This window comes from Corapipo altera, unplaced genomic scaffold, assembly GCF_003945725.1.
Source record: "Corapipo altera isolate COAL_440 unplaced genomic scaffold, ASM394572v1 78, whole genome shotgun sequence".
Classification (NCBI taxonomy): Eukaryota; Metazoa; Chordata; class Aves; order Passeriformes; family Pipridae; genus Corapipo; species Corapipo altera.
Window position 1 is genome coordinate 1,048,867 of NW_020884904.1, and position 23,616 is coordinate 1,072,482.

At 41.7% G+C, this 23,616-nt stretch overlaps 2 protein-coding genes across 2 annotated transcripts in view; one reads left to right on the forward strand and one right to left on the reverse strand.

The window, feature by feature from the left end:
- Positions 1 to 8,776, forward strand: part of PPFIBP2 (PPFIA binding protein 2) — an 84,037-nt gene extending 75,261 nt beyond the window's left edge. Inside the window, exons 20-30 of the mRNA XM_027651043.1 lie at positions 350 to 488; positions 1,133 to 1,261; positions 1,848 to 1,998; positions 2,183 to 2,294; positions 2,781 to 2,869; positions 3,766 to 3,888; positions 4,543 to 4,665; positions 5,455 to 5,643; positions 6,017 to 6,187; positions 7,773 to 7,838; positions 8,505 to 8,776. Coding sequence (XP_027506844.1) covers positions 350 to 488; positions 1,133 to 1,261; positions 1,848 to 1,998; positions 2,183 to 2,294; positions 2,781 to 2,869; positions 3,766 to 3,888; positions 4,543 to 4,665; positions 5,455 to 5,643; positions 6,017 to 6,187; positions 7,773 to 7,838; positions 8,505 to 8,576 — 1,364 coding nt within the window. The 3' untranslated portion in view covers positions 8,577 to 8,776. The remainder of the gene's footprint in view (positions 1 to 349; positions 489 to 1,132; positions 1,262 to 1,847; positions 1,999 to 2,182; positions 2,295 to 2,780; positions 2,870 to 3,765; positions 3,889 to 4,542; positions 4,666 to 5,454; positions 5,644 to 6,016; positions 6,188 to 7,772; positions 7,839 to 8,504) is intronic.
- On the reverse strand, positions 207 to 19,837 carry LOC113950808 (NADH-cytochrome b5 reductase 2). Its single transcript, XM_027651042.1, has 10 exons — positions 19,778 to 19,837; positions 19,543 to 19,689; positions 18,958 to 19,030; positions 17,328 to 17,434; positions 16,195 to 16,324; positions 14,788 to 14,871; positions 14,180 to 14,265; positions 13,276 to 13,375; positions 11,357 to 11,554; positions 207 to 479 (listed from the first exon to the last, which is right to left on the reverse strand). Exons 1-9 carry the CDS (start codon positions 19,790 to 19,792, stop codon positions 11,382 to 11,384), a joined length of 915 nt encoding a protein of 304 aa, XP_027506843.1. The 5' UTR covers positions 19,793 to 19,837; the 3' UTR covers positions 207 to 479; positions 11,357 to 11,381.
- Between the last annotated feature and the right edge of the window lie 3,779 nt (positions 19,838 to 23,616).

Below are 23,616 nucleotides of genomic sequence, written 5' to 3' on the forward strand. Positions count from 1 at the left end.
TGAAGTCAGAAAACTTCCCACTGACTGTGATGGAGGAGTTGTGGTATTAAGCATCAGGCAAGGCAAAAGTCTGAAGAACTTAAATGAATTAAAATAATGGAGTTAAATACAAATGACCAAAATAACAATACTATTTTACCCATGTTTTATTATTTTCTTTTTTTGTATCAAATTTACAACTACTGTTTTTTTCACCTTCTGAGCATGTTTTGGGTTTTTTTGATACAAGAACAATTTTACAGGTATCTGTACTTTTTTATTATGGTCTGCATTAAAATATCAGTCTCCCAGACAAAAACTTTACCAATAATTAGTATAAAATGTGACTGTAATGCTGCTCTTAACCCAGGAGAAACAGAGAACATGGATGGTACAGTAGTCTCAGATGACCTTTCACCTCTTTCTTCGGGAACGGATCCAAGTCCGCAGTCTCCATGGTCTCCAGAAAACAGAAAGAGTCCAAAAGGGATCAAGAAAATCTGGGGAAAGTAAGGTCATTTTTTTAATTCACTCTCAAAGCATTTCAGCTGAGAATTAATCCAATTCTGAGCAAAAGCTACAATTATCTATATCAAGAATAAACTAAAATTCAGGAAAAGGAGAGGAAGCAGCTCTGGGATTGCACGGGTGTGTCTCTGTGTACACAGGGGTGTAGAAAAATGGATGGGAGTGTTCCCAGCGTCATGCTGGTGAAAGAAATATGACACTGCTGTCATCTTAATGCTATTAATTTAGCATGCCAGCAGTTTCATTAGCCATGAAAAATTAAATGATAGCAGGTTGTTCATTACAGAAGGCATCAGGTAAAAAAATGAGAGAAAACAGGAGGAACAAAAAGCAGGGGGACTGAGTTGTGCTGTGCTCACTTGAGCCACTTCAGAAACATCAGCCATTTCCAAGTCTGGATTATTAATTGGACTGAAGTGTTATGGCTGCTCTGTGGAGCTCTTTTTTTCCCCCAGGATTAAGTCTAGACTGCATTTGCTAGAAATTTCTCAGCTACCACTGGAATTCGGCATTTGTGGTTTACAGGAAGGTTAATACAGCCTCTAGTTGTCACTGTAGTTTCCACAGAAACCCATGTCCTCTGTCACAAGCTAATAGTACTGTCATGGCACTCTTGTCTTGCAAGAATAAGAAGAACTCAGTCAGGTAACTTCCCTGCAGACGACCTGGGGTTGGCAGAGTTCCGAAGAGGTGGCCTTCGTGCTACGGCTGGGCCTCGGTTATCCCGCTCCAAGGACACCAAAGGCCAGAAGAGGTAATGGCTCCTTCTTCACCTTACACAGCACATCGTGGGGTTGTGTTATAAATGTGCTGAACAGCCAAACCCTCCTCTTGTGAAATGCGTTTTTCACTACACGTGGAATTTCACAAGTGGCAAGAATTTCTCTGGTAGCAAATGTATCCCGAGAAGCTCCCCTGTCCACACTCCTGCCAGCTGCAGGTTGCAGCACTCACTCCTTGGTGGAGCGTCCAAAATTTCACCTTGTTACAGAACAAGGAGACTTTTATCCTGTGAGAACATCTGCATAATGATGAGGATTCAGCAATTCCCCTATTTCCTCTTTTCAAATAGAAAATGGGAAATTCCTGTCCACACCCTCAACTCCTCACCGGTTGTGGCTGGGCAGGCAAATTAACAGGACACTGGTACCACAGCCAGAGGGGCTGTTGGCTTTTCTTGCTGCATAGGGCACAGCACACTGACAGATTTGCTGCTGTGCTGCCTCTGGCACATGATGAGCTTTCCAATGCAAAAATTCATTCTTTTCTTTAAGATTTTTCCAATGCAAAACATTCATTCTTTTCTTTAAGATTTTCCCAATGTTTTTTGTACTTTTCAGTGACTACAACGCTCCGTTTGCTCAGTGGAGCACTGAGAGAGTTTGTAACTGGCTTGAGGACTTTGGTCTCGGCCAGTACGTCATTTTTGCACGGCAGTGGGTGACGTCGGGCCACACGCTGTTAACTGCCACACCCCAGGACATGGAAAAGGTACGTTTCCTGTCCCTGTTTCTCTCAAACAGCCACACCTGTTGGTTCTGTATAACCAGGCCCCTTCAAACCCTTGGCAGTTCTGCCTTTCTGAAGTGCATAGTATCAATTTTTGTAGCTGCCTCAGCGATCAAAAGAGCCAGAGGTGAGGCAAAATCTTTGATATAATGGTTAATTTTTGCAGGAAATGGGAATAAAGCATCCACTGCACAGGAAGAAATTAGTTTTGGCCATTAAGTCAATAAATGCAAAACAGGATGAGAAGTCTGCACAACTTGATCATATCTGGGTGACACGTAAGTGTTTGAACTCTCCTGGAATTGTTTGGAAAGGAATTTTCCCCACCGCTATGAACGGGATGCCTGATACGTGTTTAAGCAGTTACCAAATATCTTTTAAAAACACTTAAGTTTCACCATAGTAGAATTGAGGATTTTTTTATGTTTTTCTTGACATCCAAATATACAGCTCACAGTACGATCTCCCACGGGGAAGTCTGTCAGATTGCTGGGAAGTAAATGGGGATGCTCAATCCAGCAAGAGCTACATTAAGCTGCAGAAGGCATGTGCTCCATCACATGCTGTATGTCAAGTACCACAGGGGTAGTATGGACAAAGTTGTTTGGTGGGAATTGCTTTCAGGTTACTAGCAAGAGGCTGTCGTTTGGAAAGGGGAATAGGTTGGATGAGCTGCCTGAATGCCTTGAAAGGAGCCAGGCCAGACAAAAGGGGAGAGAAGGGTTTTGTTCTCACTGATCTGGATATTGCTCTCATACCTGCAGGATGGCTCGATGACATTGGCTTACCTCAGTACAAAGACCAGTTTCATGAATCCAGAGTTGATGGGAGGATGTTGCAGTACTTAACTGTGGTAAGCTACAATCCTTTTTTCCTCAGTTAAACCAAATTTAACTTCATAATGAGCGAAAAATTGTACAATTTCCCTTTGAATGTGAGCACCTAAAGAATTTTTGTGAGTCAGAAATTTGTGCTGCCTAGTGCATGTTTACTACTGCTAAGGTACATAAGTCATATGTTACAGCCAGCTTCTTTCACTATCACACCATGATTAAAGGCAAAATGAGCTGTTTCACATGTAACTTCTGGAGCACATTGTTCTCCACACCAAATTAGAAACAACATTCAGTAAACTAAAAGCAGCAAATGCAGTGATCTGTACAACTCCAACCACATTCACAGCACACCATGTACCACGTACAGCCACAGTGCTTTCTTCCCACTGCCCTGCCCAGGTCTGCATAGTTAAGTTTTTGTGGTTTGGGGTTTTTTTGTTAACTGTGCTATGAAAGGAATGCCTAAAATAGCTGTTATCAAAAGTACAGCTGCTTAAGGAGCCCTTATTATAGGAGCACAGTCCCTACTGCTCCATGGTTAGGTGTGTGTTGGTAGCTGTGATGATCCTACCCACAGCAGGATGTTAGCCAGGTCAGAAGCAGTCCAAATATTTTAAAACTATCTTTGAACCTGGATTTGACTTAATAGGCTACATTACCAGTCTTCATTTTTTTAGCCAGGTCTTGTTATAGTGCAGTGTGTTAAAAAAATCAACAATGGAACATCCCCCCCCCCCCAAAAAAAAACCTTCACCCTAAATCCCTTCTTTAGAGTCCAAACTTTCATTTTACCTAATCCACACTTTCTGTGATTTATTTCAAACTACGCAGCAAGTTTAAAATCTTTCTTCATGGGGAAAGTACCTGTTTTGATGTGTTTTCTGTGCCACATAAAAGGCTCTCTCTTTCACAGAACGACCTTCTCTTTCTGAAAGTCACCAGTCAGCTGCATCATCTGAGCATTAAATGTGCCATTCACGTGCTGCATGTCAACAATTTTAACCCCCACTGCCTACGCAGGAGACCGGTTGAGGAGGTAAAAGAATGTCCAAATAAATTAATTTAAGCAAGCCCTAAGTACCTGATTCCAGCCAAAAGGGATAGAAAGTTAGCAGTGTACAATGCTAACAGAATCATTGCTACTAGGGAATTGCCCCTAAAGCAGCAGTCATGCTGCCTTCCAGCTCTGGCATGTAATATGTACTCACTGATAGTAAAAATCTATGCACTCCTTAGGAGTTTGAGCTACTTATTAGTTGAACCTCATGCATTTTTCTTTAGAAGTTATTTGCATAGTTTAAAGGTTAATTCAACTTCCGAGGAAATAATCGTTTTTTCTTTGCCTGTCCTAATTTTTAACTCTCAAAATCTGTAAGATTTTTGCCTTACCTGATCAGCATATCTTATTCTCTTAGAATTAAGTGTCAATAACACTGTTCACAAAACGGTCCCTTTTTATACCTATAATCTGTACTGTTACACTACTTGATGCAATTGATGGGGTTTCATCTGTACTAAATTAGACCTGCCAACCTGCTGAAAGAGGCCTTGAACAACAACAATACCTCAGTCAGGGAAGAACTGCAGGGAAGAGGAGGAAGGGTGTTTTTATCTGAACTGAGGATGCGCATCGTGCACATTCAGACAACACAGGCTGTTGTGTCATCACCTTTCCTGGTTCCTTCAACAGAACGTGTCACCTTCTGATGTGGTTCAGTGGTCCAACCACCGAGTGATGGAATGGCTCAGATCAGTGGATCTGGCAGAATATGCACCAAACCTTCGAGGGAGCGGAGTGCACGGGGGCCTGATTGTAAGAATTTAGCATTTTACTACCTATCTACTAAAAACTGACAGGCTGGAATATAAAACATCTTTTATCTGATATTTGTCAAGCAGGAGGAAACAAATGCATCTGTGATCAGGCCTTCTAAGGAGCCTCTTTATCTGATCCATGCATCTTAATTTTTCAAAGGAAAACTAAAATATTAAAGGCACTGCTAGAACATTTTTTATAGTCAAAGCTGAGTGTGCACAAGTGTTTGACAGCCGTACATAAAAAAACCTGAACTGTACCTTGAGAAAGTTACTTATTATTGATAAGGCATCATGGAGTGTTTATTTGAGTGGTTTTACCAGAATTCTGAGCCATGGTAAATAACCATCCTGAACTCACAGCAGTCTTGCCAGCATCTGGGAATGACATTTTTTTCAATTCAAATAATTTAGAACTATTTGCAGCTAAGTAAAGTCAGAGTTCTGAAATACCATGATTTACTGCTATAGAATTTTTGCCAAAATGAAACAGAAGAAACTGTACTAGGATTAAGTTTATACTCTGACTAGGGCAGAAAATTCTGAAAACAAACAAAAAATTATAAATACAAATGCATATTTGCCTGATCACGTTCAGCATTTCTTATTGCTCCTTTCATGTATTTCCCATTCAAACCCTTGGTATCATATCATGAGTGAGCTATAAAAGTTCTAATGTGGACAGATGGCTTAGTAAGAGTGAGAAATCCTCTGATAAGCACTGGAATGGTTTACTACTGCAAATATTTAACCATATAAAAAAATAAACATGCTGCCTTTTTAATAGATTCTCGAACCTCGCTTCAACGGGGACGCGCTGGCCATGCTCCTGAACATCCCACCTCAAAAGACCCTCCTGCGCCGCCACCTCACCACCAATTTTAATGTGTTAATTGGACCAGAGGCACAGCAAGAAAAAAGAGAAATAATGGAGTCAGCAGCATACACACCTCTGACCACCACTGCCAAAGTTCGGGTATGTACTGCTGTCAAAATGAGAAATCTCAGACTTCTCTACCCTGTCTGATAAGGAAAATAAGGGACAAACGTGGACAGAGGGAGGTCAGTTCTAGAAGGAGTGTTACATTTTCCTTAACTCGAGATACCAAAGCTTTTCATTTGTGTCTGTTTAAATGGGCTTCTGAAATAAGCATGCAATCTGTTCTGTCTTTTCTTAGAAGGAATGCAGTGTAAATGCATTTAATGTCAGCTGTAATTCCCAATTTGAAAAGAAATGTATTTAGTGCAGAATCTACATACTTCAATGACCAGGGTACAGCAGTAAATGCAAAAGGAGAACAACCTTATTTCTCTCATTCAAAACTACTTGTGTTGTCTTCTTATTCTAGCCAAAGAAACTTGGATTTTCCCATTTTGGAAACTTAAGAAAAAAGAAGTTTGATGAATCAACAGACTACATTTGCCCTATGGATACAAACCCAGCTGCTACGAATGGTACTCCAAAAAACTATGGTGGATACAAAGGACTTAGTCCTTTCACTGATAGGGAACTGGATCAGGTGGGACAGACAGACTGATGCCATTCTCATCTCATCCTCTCCATGCATTCCAAAGCTTGCAAATAACCAAACATTGGCCTGTTTGCTACATCCGCATGAACTTACTGAGAAAGTGTTGGCTGTGGACACTGGAGAGAGTTCTCTACTAAGAATGCCGGGGTTTGGTTTTTTTTAATCAGCATCATAATAAACTCCTCCATCTTCAAGCCCTTTTTCAGGACTATGACACCTTTACACTATGAAGATCAATGTGTTTTAACAGTTAAGGGGGTGGCTGCAGGAAACACAAGACTTTTGTACTTCCAGCTTTCGTAACCTCAGTATGGCACACTATTTTTTTCATTATCTTTATGGGTGGTTTTTAATGTGATAAATTCATTTGGACAAATTTGTACAAGGCTACCGAGTTATATCGAAGTACAACTGGATTGTATTTTTTAACAGACGTTAATCAGAGAAGCCAACTGAATTTTTCTTTAATTGTGTACAGTGGGGAGTAGTTTTGCTTAGACAGTATATGTGAAAGCAATGCATCAGTAATGAACAAGATTATTAATAAACCAATACTTAAATAATTCCCTTTTGTTATGTAGTAGTGAACCTGTGAATGAAACTGTCTAGACATCGTAAAGACAAATGATGAAGACTAAAAACCATCAAATTTTATTTCAATTTTGCTGTTGTGTAAAGGGATATAAACCCTGAAAAATGGAGCTCCTGGAGCCTTGTGTGAACGTTGGCAACACACAAGAGCCAGAGAGAGGCACCTGGGGTAAACTGCCTTTTCTCCAGTAAGATAAGAACATTTTAAGCCTGTTAAGAGAATGGTCACAACATTGAAAAGACTAACTGTGAAGGTATTTTTTTTCATTTGCATGGTTTAGTGCATCTAACATCTCATTTGTATTCATTATCTAACCATTGTCTTTTTCAAAGTACACCTTAGTAAAATAAGGTACTGTTCCTAAATAGGGAGAATACCAAATCCTGTGATTTAGTATTGATGTCCACTTGTTCAGCTGGGAGTTGTGACAGAATGCATTAACTGTGAGCCAAAAACTTGCACTATGCAGTTGTTCAAGCATCACAGAAATACTGGATTTTTCTCTAGGAGCATGGTCTTTCACTTAAGCATGGTTCTGAGCACATGGTCATGCTGTGAAATCACAACACCTTGGAACTGGTCATGCTTTTATGTAAAAAAAAAAAGTAGGACTGTATCATCAAGGACTTTTACTACTTGCCTGTGAAAGAAGCCTACCAGAAGTATAAGCAGTGTTAGACCACCTGGAAAATACTGCTTCTCTTTGATAATATCAGTTGAGCTTTTTTTTTTTCTTCTGTGAAACAGAGTCCAAGTTTCATGGAATCAATCTTTCCTAACCAGGATTCACCCTTCCCATTGTTAAGTGCGTTTTCGTGTACCTCATATCATGGAGGCAGTTTTGTTAATGTGCAGAAATCACCCCTTTAAACTTACCACAACTTCATTTGTCCAGGCACAGATACCTCCCAAAGATGCATGTAGAGTGAATAAAATTGCACATGCTGTCTGATTTGAACTAGTTCCTGAATGCTTTTACAGATGGAACACTCGGAAGGCACAGTAATGCAAATAGGGGCTCTTTCTCAAGGCATAAGCCAGCTCACGGTAGGTACTCATTTCACTCTTGTTCTGAAGTCACAAATGTGTTCTCTCTGCTAAAATTCAGTGAAAGTTTGTCATTGGTGGTGGTAGTTAAGAGTAAGTGGGTCACTATTCTTGTTAAATACCTCCTTATAGCCTGGTTGGGCATTTGGTAAAGAAACCACTCTGCTTTTAAATTGCTCTAGAAATTAGGCCTATTTTAAGTTTTGGTGAACTCTGCTAGCTCTTTAACACAATGACAGGTATTCATCCCCTTAAATGAAAACAAGTCTTCAAAGATTTTGCACCACCAAATGCCTCGGTCCCAGCAAGGACCAGGAATGAGGTACAGACTTGAAAATGTACATGAGCTAAAACTCCATGGAAAAAAACCACCACCACCACCCCCATTATTAATTCCTCACTCCACAGAGGCTAATTTATTAAAAAATAAAAATAAGGGACTGAATGATATAATGAAGAATTATATAAGGTAGTTGAGTCGCATGCCACACACGAAATCTCTAAGGATTTCCTCAAGCAAAAAAGTGTATTTTAGCACTATATTCAAGAAATTCCTTTTAACTGTATGCAGCTCTAACCCCCCCTGTTGTGAGCCTGATCTCATTACAGCTGGGTTTCTGTGACTGAACACTTTTTCACTCCTTCCCTCCCATCTTGCCTTTTCAGACGCTGTTAAGCCAGGATGAAATGCTGAATGACAGCAAGTTTTTAGCACCTACCTTTGAAGACTGGAGATGATGTTCCAGCGTGACCAAGAACACTACTCATACCTCATGCCTGTCAGGAGTGGCCAGGAGCAGCTGGAGGCCCTGGTGCAGAATGGCTTTACCTCTCTTCTACTACTGTGACTTAGCACGTAGCATTTAATGTAGCCACACCTTACAGGTAACTCTCCTCTGTGCTGTTTTTCCATATAGTGTCATATGAAATAGGTGTTGGGAGAAGAATGGGACTCAGATCCAGAGTCTGGAAAGCCAAGACTGGCACCATGTTTTACCCTTTCATTCAGTCCTCTTTTACATGCTGTGTTACACGAAAGACCTTTTGTAATTTTTTTATTTTTATAATTAACTTGTAACGCAGGAATCATTAATAAACTATTGTACCGTGTGGGCTTCCAGCAGAGCTACCTGGAAATTCAGATGGATGCTGGTGAGTGCAGCAGTGATGGCTCACTCAGTACTACTCTGGTCTTGCCAGACTGGTTCCCATAAAGGATTTTAATCTCTCATCCCTTTCACTAGCACACATCCTACCCTCAGTGCAGTGTCTGGGAAGAATAGAACATAATGCTGTCCATCAAGCCCTTGAATTTATCAGGAGGACAACAACCTAGCACATTCACAAATCTTTGTGTGATGCAAAAAGATGCTGAACTACAGCAGGATTGTAACTCCAAGACTACCAGAAAAGTATCATAATAAAATAAATATTTATTTCTTTAAAACACCTGGCAAAACAGATCTGTTGCTATTCTGCTGAGCTAGGCATGACTGCAGCAGAGGGAATTATGGCCTCTCACTACTTACTTGAGGGGCTGCTTGAGGGTGAAACTGTCTCCTTTACAGCAGCAATTACTTGTGGCATCTGTTTACGTGTGCCTCTCCTGTATTAATGAGCTATTAACAAGCTATGTTAGTAAATAGGGAAATGCCAGACAGAAATCTGCTTAGCTGTAAGGAAAAGACTTTGTATCTGGCTGGTTTGCCTTACTCTCTGACTCTTGCAACACTCACTGACTGCAGAGTACATACTAATAGAGCCTGAGGGCAGGTCCCTCCCAGCCACAACCCTCCCAAATAAAGGGGAAATCTCCAGTATTGTCCAGAGCATGCAGCAAGGGCTCTTTGAGAACTACCCGTGGCACTTTTTGAAGGTGACCTATCCTACTCCTCTCTCCATGAGTTTCTCATGGCAGACCTTGGAGTGTACGCTCAGATTTAAGAAGCCAAACACATGATTTTTATGGTTCAAAATGGTAAAGCTGAGGCAAATTCTTTTCAAGTTGCTGAAAAATTAAATGATAATGGAAAATCCAGACGCATGAGATGTCAGTCTGCACATCAGCCAACTACAAATGTTTAATAAAAGGTATTAAATGTACCAGTCTGGCAACGCAGTCAGTACTAGTGACCAGATCAGGCATCATGGGCATTTGAAATACCTTTCCAGGTTAATTAGCCAGCAGACTGCAAATGGGATAAACTGCTCCAGCAGAGGCAGCCTTAGTATCACTGGGATATTCCAAACACATTTTCCCATTTCTTTCAAAGCTGTGTTTATAACTCAGTGTGTTGTTGGCTGTGAATAGTCAATCTACAAAATTATTGATTTTTTTTTTTTTAAGTATAAGTAGTAAGAAATCCTAATTAGCATAACACTGGTATAAATGCTTATTTTTTGACTGTTACCAATAAATTCTGGATGTTCCTTTATCTCTTCCTGACTGTGGAATGATTTAACACAAATACAAGTAGCTGACCTCTCATCAGAATCCCAGTCTGAATCCCCACGTCTTTCCTTGCATTATTGCTACAAATGTAGCTGATAAAGTACAAAACCCCTATGTCAATTTTAAACAAGTAGATTCCTTTAGGTTTGCTTTAGATGAATAAAAATATTTAGTAAACTCCTATATTAACTGCTGAAGAAGCAAGTCTGCTGGCCCAGGGATTTGTCAAATATAGTGTGAACTAATTCCTGGAAATGACCATGAAGGACTTCAGGCACTGAAGACTAAAAATTCAGTGCTAAGTGGTAAAAACTCTAAGATGAGGCACTAGCTGAGTATGATCAGCTCAGCATAGTTTACACCAGGCAAAAAGAAGCCATGATATCTCTTAAGCAAAGGAAATTTCTTAGCAAGCTCCAAGAGAATGACATGCAAATGATGCAACATCCCTTGGCAGTGCTTCTTTAGCTAAGGCTGTTAGAAGACAGCATGAAGGCATGTTATCCTCCCAGATAAATTTCACACTAATGAGAATTTCTGTTACAATTTTCACGTTACCCAAATTCTGCTCACTTTTTCAGTAGCAGACTGTGACTTCTTTCTTAGGCCCTGATAGAAGGGCTGTAAAACAGCATTAAAAAAAAAAGGAACAAAAAACCAAAACACAAAAACCCCCCTGTGCTTTGTACTCTCCTTCCCCAGGATTCACTAAATGAATTACCTATGGAGCAGTCAAGTGATCCTACACCAGTTTTATAACCCATGTTGAGAAACACATGGGTTATAAAACATACATTTTATCTCTCTCTCCTACCTCTCTGATTACACTTAATTTTTTTTCCCCTCAGAATTCATTTTCATACTAACTCTTAAGAGGTTAGACTAAGTTGCTGCCACACAACTCAAGATGATTTCTCAGCTTCTTAGTATCAAAACACAGAAAGGTAACTATGAAGTTATAAGCCACTTTTAGGGGTTAAAAACAATCACGCACACAAACACCCCCCAAAAAAATGCTGCACAGTTACATATCAGTTGTTCCTGTAGGAAAATACACAGTACTTACAAAAAGGTATCAGATGGCATCTGTGTTAATAAGCAAATGTGCTGCTCTTGGGATAGCCAAGCTTGTCCAGGTTGGGCTGACAGGCAAACTGAATCATTGGAGGTGGCCCACACATGAGAATGAGGGTCTCACTGCCCGGGGGAGGGAGGTGAGCTTTCATCATGTCTGCAGTGACAAAGCCAGAACTGTACTTCCAGTCTGAAACAAAGAAATTAAACTATTAGTTTGAAAAATCTATACAGCCTGAAGCTTTTTTAAACTGTGTATGTTGCACTCACAAAGCAGCTGAAGAATCAGCAGTCATGCCACCACCACTGTGAGCCAGGAGAGGGTTAAATTTCTCACTGAGTTTAAACCTAGTGGTCCCCTTCCATAGGGACAACAAGCACGTGGATAACAAGGACCTGGTTGATAAGTCTGTGAATAAATGTTAGATTTAAAAGAAATGAGCAGGCAAGAATAAAAAGGAAGAGTGAATCAGCTTTTCCAGTGAAGAGAGCCCACCCAGTGGCAGTTGTGCAGGGAGAGGTGGTCAGACCTGTGCCATCCAACCCATTTTTGCATTTTTTTTTTTTTTTTTAGAGATCAAGGTGACAAAGTTTGATGATGACAAAAGTTCCACCATATATTTAAGAAAGAGGAAAAAAAAAATTAAAAGAGGAAAAAAATGCTAAATTATTTCAAGCAGTAATATTGAATGTACCTGCCACTTGAAGTGAGCAGTAGGAAAACTGCCTTTATAAATAGAAGTATGTGCTTTAAGCTCATTTCTCATGAGCAAGATATGAAAAAAGCAGCAGTCAAAAGGCATATGAAATGTCAAGAAGGGTCAGGAAAGGAAAAGGGAGAACCACATCAAAGCAAAAATACAGTTTGCCTACACCTTGATTGCTGCTGTTCAGTTCTGATCTGCTCAGCTCAAGAAGGGACACAGCAGAGCTGGAAAAGGTTGAGAGGACACAGATGAGCAAAGGTATGTAATCACAGCAATCTTCAGCCTAGAAGAGATGTGGCAGCTGGGGTGATTGACAGAGGTCTGTAAAATTAGTAACGTGAAGACTTAGTCACACTCTGCCAACACAAGGATTAAGAGGCAAATGGAAACCAGAGGAAGTTGTTCTCCACAGAAATGTGCTATTCCTATGGAACCACTCACAGACTGTCAAAACACACAGGAGAGACACTTTGTTTTGACAAATGTAGCCCACTGAGAGTGACTGTATCTCTAGAGACACATTTGGCTTCAAACTGAGAAATATTAAAGGCTGGAAGAGTATCAAGGCCTGCTGATGACTATTCTCTGGCTATTTAACTCATGGCTGTTGCTGACAACAGGTACAGAACTTCGATGTGACTCTGTTTGGCTCTTATGACTGTTCAGGAGGTGCTCAGATCCCTTACATCAGCAAGCATGAATACCCAGTTTCAAAGGAAATACAGAGAGTTCAACCCCTACACCAGCCCACAGGTAACACACTAGTCTATAATGGCAGCCTAGAACCTAATCTAGAGCTGCTGCAAAATAAAGATGTGCATGTTTACAGGTATTAGGCAATTTGATGCCAACAAAATGCCAACATAAACTGGTCTGGGAGACAGCCCAAAACAGAGATGAACTTTTGCTGAAAAGTCCCAAAAACAGGCACATCCTGAAATACATGGAAAGATCCACTGAGTAACATGTCTGACCCAACAGGAGTTAACTACTAGTTCACACTTTCTAAAGGCCCAACTGGTTTAGATCACTTTTTAACACAAGGGTTGTGGTAAGGGTTTTTTTTTCCTGAGGAGCTGGGGAATGTCTTCGCTGTTTAAAAATGTAAAACAAGAAGACTTGATCTGATGTTCACCTGAACAAGAGTGGAGCTCTGCCTGTTGCACAGCAACAAGCAAAGGCATTCCTGTGTGTCCCAGCCTACCTTGAGGAGGTCTGTCCAGTGTGTACCACAGCACAAACTGCTCAGGATGCCTCTTTGCAATATCTTCCAGCTCAGTTCTCAGCAATATATCACTTTCTGTCTGCAAAATGAGACTGCTGGTTAGCTCCAAACCATCCCAAGGGCCCTCTGATGTGAGCTCATCTGGCATTCAAGACAAATGCAGTGATAATGCAAACCAAGAAAGTGATTTGGATTTTCCCCCCTTCCGTGATATCTGTTATCATTACAGGCTTCTGTGAATTCAGATTAAGAAAAACAGACTATGAGGCTTATTAGACACCTAAACACAGTCTTAAAGATGGCAATCTGAACAGCTTTTTAATCCAGGCTAAAGTCACAATGACCTGGATTTGTCTCTGTTGCTGGCAAGTATGGCCCTGGACCAGCATGGTGAAGGTTAACTGTACAAACAGATTAGCAGAGACAAATCCTTTTTCCTTGAAATCAGTGAAGGAGTAAGATGAGTAGAGGGATCAGGATCTGGTAATGGAATTTGTTCCCTAATACAGGAATTAAGTGAAACTATGAAGAGACACCTTCAAAACAAATGAAATAAGATCATAGAAATCCATGACAGCACCAGACAAGTATTTATAAAGGGTCCTAAGGATAATTTTTAAATTCAGTTTCTTGTTCTTAAATAATTTTAACCCAAGACAATATATTAATAACTTATATAATAACCATTTCCTGCTCTTCCCTATACTGATCATTTTTAAATGTGTATCTCAGATGGTATTTTCTCATAAATGGCTGTGTGAAAATGCAAACCCAAAGACACTGGAAGAGTACGAAACGTGTGCCATAAGTTTAAAAAGCCCAGAGACCAGCAAACAAAAGCAGGCTAATAAAGAGGAACAAACAGGTGGATCAGAATACTCACCTGATTGGCAAAAATAAGGTAACATTTTGTAGAGTCCTTGGGATCATTTGTGATCTGACGAATCAGCTGCAACATTGGAGTTATTCCTGTTAAAAAACACAGTGGTTATAAAATGGGTATTTCTTTCTATGGCTACAGTTTCAGTATTAATGCTGCCTTTCTTCAGTCTTCACTGGGAGCTTGGTTTGCACAGGGCTACATATCTCTGAATTTCTAATCCACATCAAATGTGGGGTTGGGGGTTTCTATTATTACAAATAGTTTCAAAACAAACCCGCAGTACTTGTGTACAGGGCTTTCCTCTTCATCATTCTGCCACATACAGTAACTTTACCCTCATGACATTCTCCTAAAACACCCTTTGTCACTGAGAGATGAAGTGACTTCTCTGAGGCCTCAGGGTAAACCAATATTCAAACTGAAGTTGCTATCCCCCAGGACTGAGCTCAAGCCACTGGAGCCACTGCTCAAGCAACTCTGTGTTGCCAAATGCTCATGAGAAGAAATACAGGTGTAAGTACTCTGCTAAGGTACAGTGATACTTCTCACACATATCCATAAAGACATTTTCATTCTCTAGACATTCCATAAGATGAGAATAGTTTTACCTGTTCCTCCAGCTATCATCCCAACATGCTTTGCAAACTTTTTCTCTGCTTCAGACTTCTTATTAGGCTTGATAAGAAATGTACCTGGAAGAAATATTCAAAACCTATAGCTACATTAACTTCCAAACAAACATGGATACAAATTCCATGGCAATAAATTACTACAGCCTACCAATTAATTAAGAGAAATGTTGTGGAAACGCTCAATGGACTCAGCACAGCACTGAGCACAAGTGTGGAAACCTCTTTGTCACTGTAAACTCCAATCCTTGCTTTGAACAACAGATTTACTCCTTTCCTGCTACCCAGCATTGTTTATAATAAACTCCAGGATTCTCACCTCACTGCCTATGACACAGCTCACAACAGTGAATGTCAGTGGTAGCTGAAGGTAACCACAGCTCCTTCTACAGAGAAACAGGTTTCCTAGGCCACCTTCATCATCCTCACTTGCACTATGGATGTGGCCATTTGTGTATGCCTACAATTAATGGAGTTGTTATTAAACCAGCATCAAGCAAGAATCCCTGCAAAGATTAGATTTAAGAATGTTGGAGCCTTAGTTTTGTCAAGTTTTTCATTATTGTAATTAATTTCCAGTTAATGAGATGCCCATTACACTCACAGCCAGCTAGGTGACTGCCTTCAAGTAGCTTGTGATGAGAAGACCTTTGCCAATTCCTTCAGAACTATCACAAAACCAGGCAGTTTGTAATTAAATTAATCTCCAAGGACCAAGCCAAATGAAAAGCCTGTGAAAAGAATTCTATATGAAAAGCACTTGACATGTTCCAATCTTAAAAGATCCATAAGCAGCAACAAGCTTCCCTAGCTACTACTTTTTATAGCTGCCAAAGCAGAGCAGACAGGAACATCTATAAAACACACATCCATCACCTCCTCTGAGATATAAAGGACTCATCAGTTGATGACCACAGGAGGTCACAGCCCAGAGAAGCACTGAGCACTTATCCCCCAGAGATAAGCCTTAAGTGCACAACTCCTCTCAGTCAAGATCAATGCAAAATCTTTCAGCTGTATCTTACAAGAGGATTACTCCTCTGAGCTTATTTCCTCACAGTCAACTCAGAGCAGGTTTAATTATGCAATGGAGCTGGCTCTCAGTCAGTGGGTTATTCAGTAACAACGCTGAGATTCTCAGGGGGCCTTTAATTATATAATCCCAGGAGTGTAACAATCGTCAGTTATTTCTTACACAAAGTAAACACAAAGTACTCTTTTCTGTCATAACAACTCTTGGTCAAGTCTACAAAAGGTGGATTTTCTCTTTTCCGCTTCACAAAAAAAAAAAGGTTCTCTGCAAAGTTGTCAAGTTTTATAGAACACTTCTAAAAATAACCAGTTCAAGTTCCTCCCTTTTGCTCTCCCACCTTCGTGTCACAGTACCTGCCCCCTTATACACCAGGAGTCCATTTGGCCCTCTGAAATCAATAGTATCTCCAATCTTCATGCTATCTAGGTACTGGGACATCTTCCCACCTTCTGGAAACTTGGGATTCACATTTTTGTGGTAGACCTGTAAAAAAACCAATAACTTGTACGATATCAACCACTAACTTTCCTGTAGACATTATTACAAACTGTAGAACACAATACTACAGATCTGAAATGGAGCACCTGAGAAAGAAATTGAGACAATTCTTTCCTCTTATTTTGGCTGCTTCCTGTTGCAAGGTTTAATAGATAACTAAGTTAAATGTGCTGTCATGCACTTGTCCCTGTGCCCTGCAGCCAGGTCAACAGGAATGGGTGGCAGGCAGATTATCTGCTGGTGCCCTCATTTCACTGTCGCTTCAGCAAGAACCTTGTGTCACCCCATTTTTGTAACCACTCCTTCTGAAAATAGCATTGCTGCATCTTTGTAAGACTTTCCCAGAGACTCAGCCACACGACAAGCTTTTTCAGCTCTCAAAGCATATAGGAAGTATTAAGTAGCTAATAACAATTCACCACACTTGTAGCATGAAGAACAGAGCATGCAAAAAAAAAAAAAAAGCCCAGACTGCCTAAGGACAAACTCTGTTGTAGAAAAGGATTAGAAAATCCAGAAGTCCTGGGATCAGATCATCCTGCATTCCCTGGCTTAAATGATTTCCCTTGTTTGACTTGTTTTCTACTTAGAGCTGTTAGTAGTAAGCATTAGCAGCAGCACAGGTATCTTGAGGGAGAGGGATCAGTTTTCAGGCATTGCCAAATAAAAGACACTGGGGAAGTTCCTGCACTACTGCCAAGGAAGTGATTCCCTTCTCCATCTACTCTACCTCTGCTATCTCTAAGTGCCACACAGCAGATACACAGGATACAACTTACTATTCAAGGGTAATGTGAAATGAGTTGTTTGCCATGCATTCACCCTATTTGAAAGAAGATGAAACCTGATGAAAATGAAATTTAACAAGATTTGAATGAAAGAAAATGAAATTTGATGACTAAAACAAAACAAACCATATCATTAAAATGAAGTATTTGCCTTCCTTCCAGTTAGCAACTTATCTATACTAAAGCAAAACAAAATTTACCTTTATAATTAAATCAACGTAACCTTTTGTCTCGTCACTGGAAACTGGGGTATAGGCTCGAATCACCAGATTGCCATCGATTTTTGCAGAAAGGTAAACATGTTGGCCTGGGGAGAAAGAATTACAATATGATTATTTTTTCACCCCTGGAGGACAAGAGAGAAAGGCAGGTAGTGTAACCTGTTATACACATGCAATGACAGCGAAAGTCTTTGCCGTATAAACACTGTACGAGACATCTGGTTTCTTCCCTTTTTTTAGCAACAGTTTCTGGAGCATGGAGTGGAGAGCTGGTAAATACAGAAACAAGGATAAGGTACAGAGAAAGTAGAAATTGATGGTAAAACAGCAATATGGAAAGTTTGCTGGTCATTTCTGAAGTGATCTCTGTATTTTGGGTTCTGCTGTTCTCATATTCATTGATGAGGAGGATGTATGGGTACCCCAGTTCACACAGGCACAGAAATATGCACTGTTTAACAGCAGCAACCTCTCAGAGCAAACTTCCCAGAGATCCTGCACCAAAACATCAAGAACAATGCCTTGGACTGTATTCCTTCTCTGTATCTTCTGCCTCCATAACCATAACGATCCTGGTAGAAAGCAGAAGGCAGGAATCTCCCAGAAAGTAACCTGGCCCATACAGTTTTAGGATCTTATTCCTACATTCTTAAGAAAGAAGTCTAGAGGAACACAATCACTGCAAGGCACATCTTGGTTGGTTTAGCATTTGTCTAGTCAATGCAGACAGTTAACTACTCTTTCCCATGCAAGCCAGAAGAGAATTTGGAGAAAGACAGCTGCCCTTGACAGGTAGCATGCAAGAAGGACGTGCTCACAGCATGGAATGGGAAAACCCTGACACTTGCCATCCAGCACAGGACACTGCGAAACAGCACAGAACAAACAGGGCTGCATCTGCCACATCTGCAGATCAGAGAGAGACAGAGACTTTCCCCTACAGAGATTATCATCAATTCAAGGTCCAAGGTTCAGTGCTATCGGTGTTCCAGGGTACAGGGAAGTAGAGTGTGCCAATCCCAGCCTGAAATTAACTTCATGCTACAGAACTCAAGACAGAGTTGCACAGAAACGTGTGTAAACCAAAGGTAAAGTGCATGCAGGTTCTGAATAGTTCAACATCTTCTATATACACTAGTTGTATTTCCCCCAGTAGTTACAAGCTTCCCAGGCAGAAGACTTGTTCTCTTTCTCATTTACAAGTGTAACTGTGTTTTCCAAAAGCATGAGGCCAGCTGGCAATAAACTGAGGGCACCAGATGGAAGTAGAATGCAAATAAGAGATATGAAAGAGCTTTGACAGCTACCATTCTTGCTTATATCCTGACTGGTGATGAATTCCATCAGACAGTTCAGTTTCACTGCTCTTGTTCTAAACCACGCCACACAACTGAACACAAGCAGAACAAAGCACACACAAAAGATCAGGAAGACAACCCTTTGGGAAACCTGACATTTCTCTCTTAGAACAGCAGCATTCAGATGCAGCTCTTAACTCCTCGCTTTGCTGAGCCTTAAGTTCCCAAACAGTCAGAAGTCCAAGGACTATGAGAACAGTTACAAGTCCTAAAAAAAGAAATATATGTAATTAAATGTTTCCAGTACTTACCTACAGGTAATCCTAATATATGATCAGTTGAAGGTAGCCCAAATCGGAATTTCTTAGTGTCATGACTGATTTCCTGGAAAGCAAAGTTAGAATAAGGTCGACATCACCACTGCTCTGAATTTCAAACTATGCTCAACACAGTAGGCTCCAGTAAGCCTGCTCTGTGTTAGCATGCAGGCAGAATGCTGGGAAAGGACACAGAAATGGCTTTGAAAAATAAAGTTTAAATAAATCAGAAGAAGTTTTAGAAGTGGTCTCTTCCTCTTTAATTCCACAAGGAGTGACATTTTGCCTGCCTGCGCAATCCCTACGGCACCTTTGCGTGCAGTAAAACCTGGAAACTCAATTGCCCAAGGCCAGTGAGCACAAGCCGTGACTGCGGCCGAAGATCAAGGCGAGACAGGGCGTGCAGAAACACGCGGGGTTGCATCTCACCGACGGCACACGGGGCAGAAATCCGGGGAGAAACGCAGCCGGGACTCTTAAAAAACACACGAAGCAACGAGTTTACCCTGCGGAAACCCACATTCCCCAGAGCCCCGACCGACGGCCCCGCAGCACCCCCCGGACCCCGCGCTCGGTCACCTCCTTGTCCAGCAACCGCAGCGGGTACTTGGCGAGCGGGTCCTGCAGGGTGACGGGGCCGCTCGTCCTCCGCCCGCTCCCCCGCAGCAGCAGCAGCAGCAGGGCCGAGGCCGCCACCACGGCCACGGCGACGGCCACAGGCGCTCCCTGTGGGGAGGAGAAGGGCAGGTGGTGAGGGCTCCCAGCCCGGGTCCCGCTCCCAGCCCGGCCCGGTCCCCCCCGCCCGGCTCCTCACCCCCAGCGCCTCCATGGCTGCCGCCTTCTCGCCCGCAGTTCCCGCCGGTCCTGCCCGCCCTCTGCCCGCCCTCTGCCCGCCCCGCCCCGGGTCCCGCCCGGTCCCGCCTCCGCTCCTGCCTCCCTAACCCGCCCTGCCGGTCCCGCCGCCGGGCGAGCCTGGGGAAGGGCTGGGGCAGGGCTGGGGTGGGACCCGGGAACGTGGGGAAGGGCTGGGGCAGGGCTGGGATGGGACACGGGAACCTGGGGAAGGGCTGGGGCAGGGCTGGGGTGGGACACGGGAACCAAGGCCTACTCGGAGCCCCGCTCCGCGCTCGGCCCGGCTGCCCCGGGAGCCGAATTACCGTGTGTGCAAGTGTCTGATTTCACGGAATCACAGAATCAATTAGGTTGGAAAAGACCTCTGAGATCACAGAGATTTACAGAGAGGGTAATCGGGCACTGGAATGGGCTGCTCAGGGAAGTGGTGGATTCTCCGTCCCTGGAGGTTTTTAAGATGAGGCGGGATGTGGCACTTAGTGCCATAGTCTGGTAACCACAGTGGTGTTGGATCAAGGGTTGGACTTGATGATCTCGAAGGTCCTTTCCAACCCGGCTGATTCTGTGATCCTATGGCTCTGTGATCATCAAGTCCAAGCTATGACTGAACGCCACCACGTCAGACCGTGGCACTAAATGTCACGTCCAGTCTTCCCTTACCTCCAGGAACAGTGACTGCACCACCTCCCTGGGCAGCCCATTCCAATGTTTAATCAGTCACCCTTTCTGTGAAGAAATTCTTCCCTGATGTCCAACCTGAACCTCCCTTGGTGCAGCTTGAGGCCAATTCCTTGTCCCATCTCTAGTTGCCTGGAAGAAGAGGCCAACCCTGCCGGGTTACAGCCTCCTTTTAGGAAGTTGTAGAGACCAATAAGATCTCCCTTAAGCCTCCTTTTCTGCAGGCTAAAAACTCTCTCAGCTACTTCTCACAGGACTTACCCTCCAGACCATTCATCAGCTCCGTTCCCTTCTCTGGACATGCTCCAGCACCTCAATATCCTTCCTGAACTGAGAAGCCCAGAACTGGACAGAGCACTCGAGGTGTGGCCTCACCAGCGCTGAGTACAGGGGAACAATCCCTTCCCCAGTCCTGCTGGCCACATTTGTAAATCTCAGGCACATTTCAGAATTCCAAGTGTTTTATCAGCACTTCACATGTCCCATGTGCAGAGCTCACCAACAAGGGGCTGCGGGGCAGTGTTGGAGTGGATGGAGCACACCATGGACACATGGCCACTGCAACCAACCAGACCACTCTGCACAGAACTGCAGGAGAGGAACAGCCACACAGTCCAGTCCGCTCTTCCTTCCCCTGCCTCAATTCTCATTGTGTTCACATTCAGCAGCAGAAACAGAGAAGCAGGAGCTCTGGTCCAGAGGCCCAGTTTGCCACGGTCTTTCCTGTAAAATAGCAAAGAAATAGCAATGCAACCTTAAAAGCTATCGATGCAATGGTCACAGATACAGTTGGCATGTTTCTTTTCTGTACCCAAACATCCTCCCTCAAGGCTCCAATATGTACAGCCCTAATTAAAGGCCATTTTGGCTGGGCCATTGTTACAGGCAAAGACTGTGTTACAATGCCAGTACTATTCCTAATGCTCCTTCAATTTTTGTTGATTATTTTCTTTTATGACAAAGGCAGGGCTTTGGTCTGTATAAAATAAAACTTTTTTTTCCCCCTCTTCAAAGCACCAAGCCTAATCCTTTCCTCTTGTTAACTTGTCTTACACAAACATAACACCCACAGTTTGTCTGGTGTTACTGTTAAATTCACTCTTTTGAAAGTATGCAAGGAACCAGGACTAGTCACTTCAGATGAAGAAATAACACTTTCTCTGTGCACCCAATGTATGATGATAAATGGATTTCTAAATGAGAAAAAAAACCCAGCCCTTGTGCCACTTCTCCTCATAATGTACAAGGGAAAAAAGGGTAGGGGAAAAAAAGAAAACTGGATCTTCTGAAATCTTCTGGAAGGTTCCATGAGAATGTAGTTGTACACTACCATGTAACTACTGCAATTGTCACATCCTTTTGGGCAGACCCACAGTGAGAGTCTGCCCAAAGGAGAATCAGGAAAGGCATGGCATGCTCCTCCAGGCAGAGGAGCACAGAGAGCAGGACACCATCAGAACACCATTTCACATCTAACCAGGGTGACTTATGGTCACAGATTCTCATGTTAACCAAAGGTCAGAACAAGATATTTTTGGACATAAACTTTTATTCTAAATATTTAGATATATAGGTATTTTTACCTACATGCCAATAGAAGAAGGTTTATATCCAGATTTTGAGCACACAGAGAACTTGAGCCTAAGTCACTACTCTGGTAGCCTACTAGTATCCTACCTTTTGACTGTAGGGTTTGGGAAAGCCTCATGTAAACTGTAAAGAATTAAAGGGGTCTCCATACAAACTGTAAAAACTAAAATAGAATTCCATTACATGAGCTCCATTGAAACTAATTTTTTACTTATTTATTTATTTTAATCAGATTTCATTTACATTACAAAAAAAGTTCACATTATTCCTAAAAGATACTGGCAGCTTACAGTAGACTAAAAAGATGCAACAAACAAAAGCCAAACTGCTTGTAAAACCATACTAGGAGAAACACAGAAGGTCAACATGAAGCAGTCAAGCAAAAAGTAAGTACCCAAACAAGCCAATCAAACACCAGTATTTTAAGATAGCATGCTGAATAGATAAAAGGAATTTTCATAAGATTTATCAGCATATAACCACTGCATTCAGTATCAGCACAGCTGACACCACCTGTAGATCTCCCTTCACCTTTTTATTTTTCTGAACACATCCATTTGAAATCCTTGTGTTAAATTAATAAACAGATAAAAACTTCACAGGTATTTTAAGGTCACCTTGTTCCTATTGAGCAAAACAGAATAGCAACTAGGTGATTATACAAATCTACTCCCAACATAAAGTGATAGAGCCAGTAATGGCAACTTCCACTATAACTAAACATTAACAGACTTCCGTAAAAAGAAATTACAAAGGATATTTTCCCTCCATTGCCCTTCAATGATCTCTTCAGAGAGCCTATCAAAGGTAGAACAAGCATACTCTATCGATAATGTAATACAGCTGTGAATCCGAATCACTTTATCTGAATTTGCTCATAGTCCTTCCACTACGAAGTATTTTCATGGCTTCACAGAAAATTCATTCTCAATATTTTGTGGGGTTTTGCCTCAAACTTTACACTAAGAGAAGAAAGTGGTGAATATGTTTACCTTACTCATTTAGGAATAAAGGCAGAGATTATTTTTTTCCCCAGCTACAAAATAAAATTATAGCTTTAAAAAAACCCAAAAACAAAACCAAAACCAGAAGTTCTAAATTAATATAGTCAAAAAAGTAGGATTACTGGCATCAAATGCTTGTATGGGAAACAACTCCCTAAAGATTTTATCAACAGAAACAAAATGAAATATCTTACTTTGTAGTTGTTATCTGGACCATTGAGTCAAAGGAGGATTGTACTTGTGCTATCAGTACTATCCTACTGATCTAGTTTCTATACACTGAGGCTGTGACCAGAACAGTCTGCAAAGCTACTTGGAGCCTGTCATCCTGTGGACATTTATCAAACTGCTATTTATAGGTTAATGCTTTGCAGTGTGTGGCTTACACAATAGCTCTGTAATTATATGTCTGGATTAATTAGGATAGCTGTCAGTTCTTGCATAATGTCAAAGGCCCTTGGCCTGTAACACCTGCCTTTTCAAACACTTCTATCTGTTTAAACAACATGTAATTCATTAAAACAGAGAC

Bases quoted from the DNA above. Each gene is read 5' to 3' on its own strand.
- LOC113950808 (XM_027651042.1), bottom strand. The intron at 14,872-16,194 runs GTACTGTGACAC...TATTTCTTCCAG, and splicing joins CCTGGTGTATAAGGGGGCAG to GTACATTTCTTATCAAGCCT. The intron at 11,555-13,275 runs GTAGGCTGGGAC...TCTTTGTTTCAG, and splicing joins ACTGGACAGACCTCCTCAAG to ACTGGAAGTACAGTTCTGGC.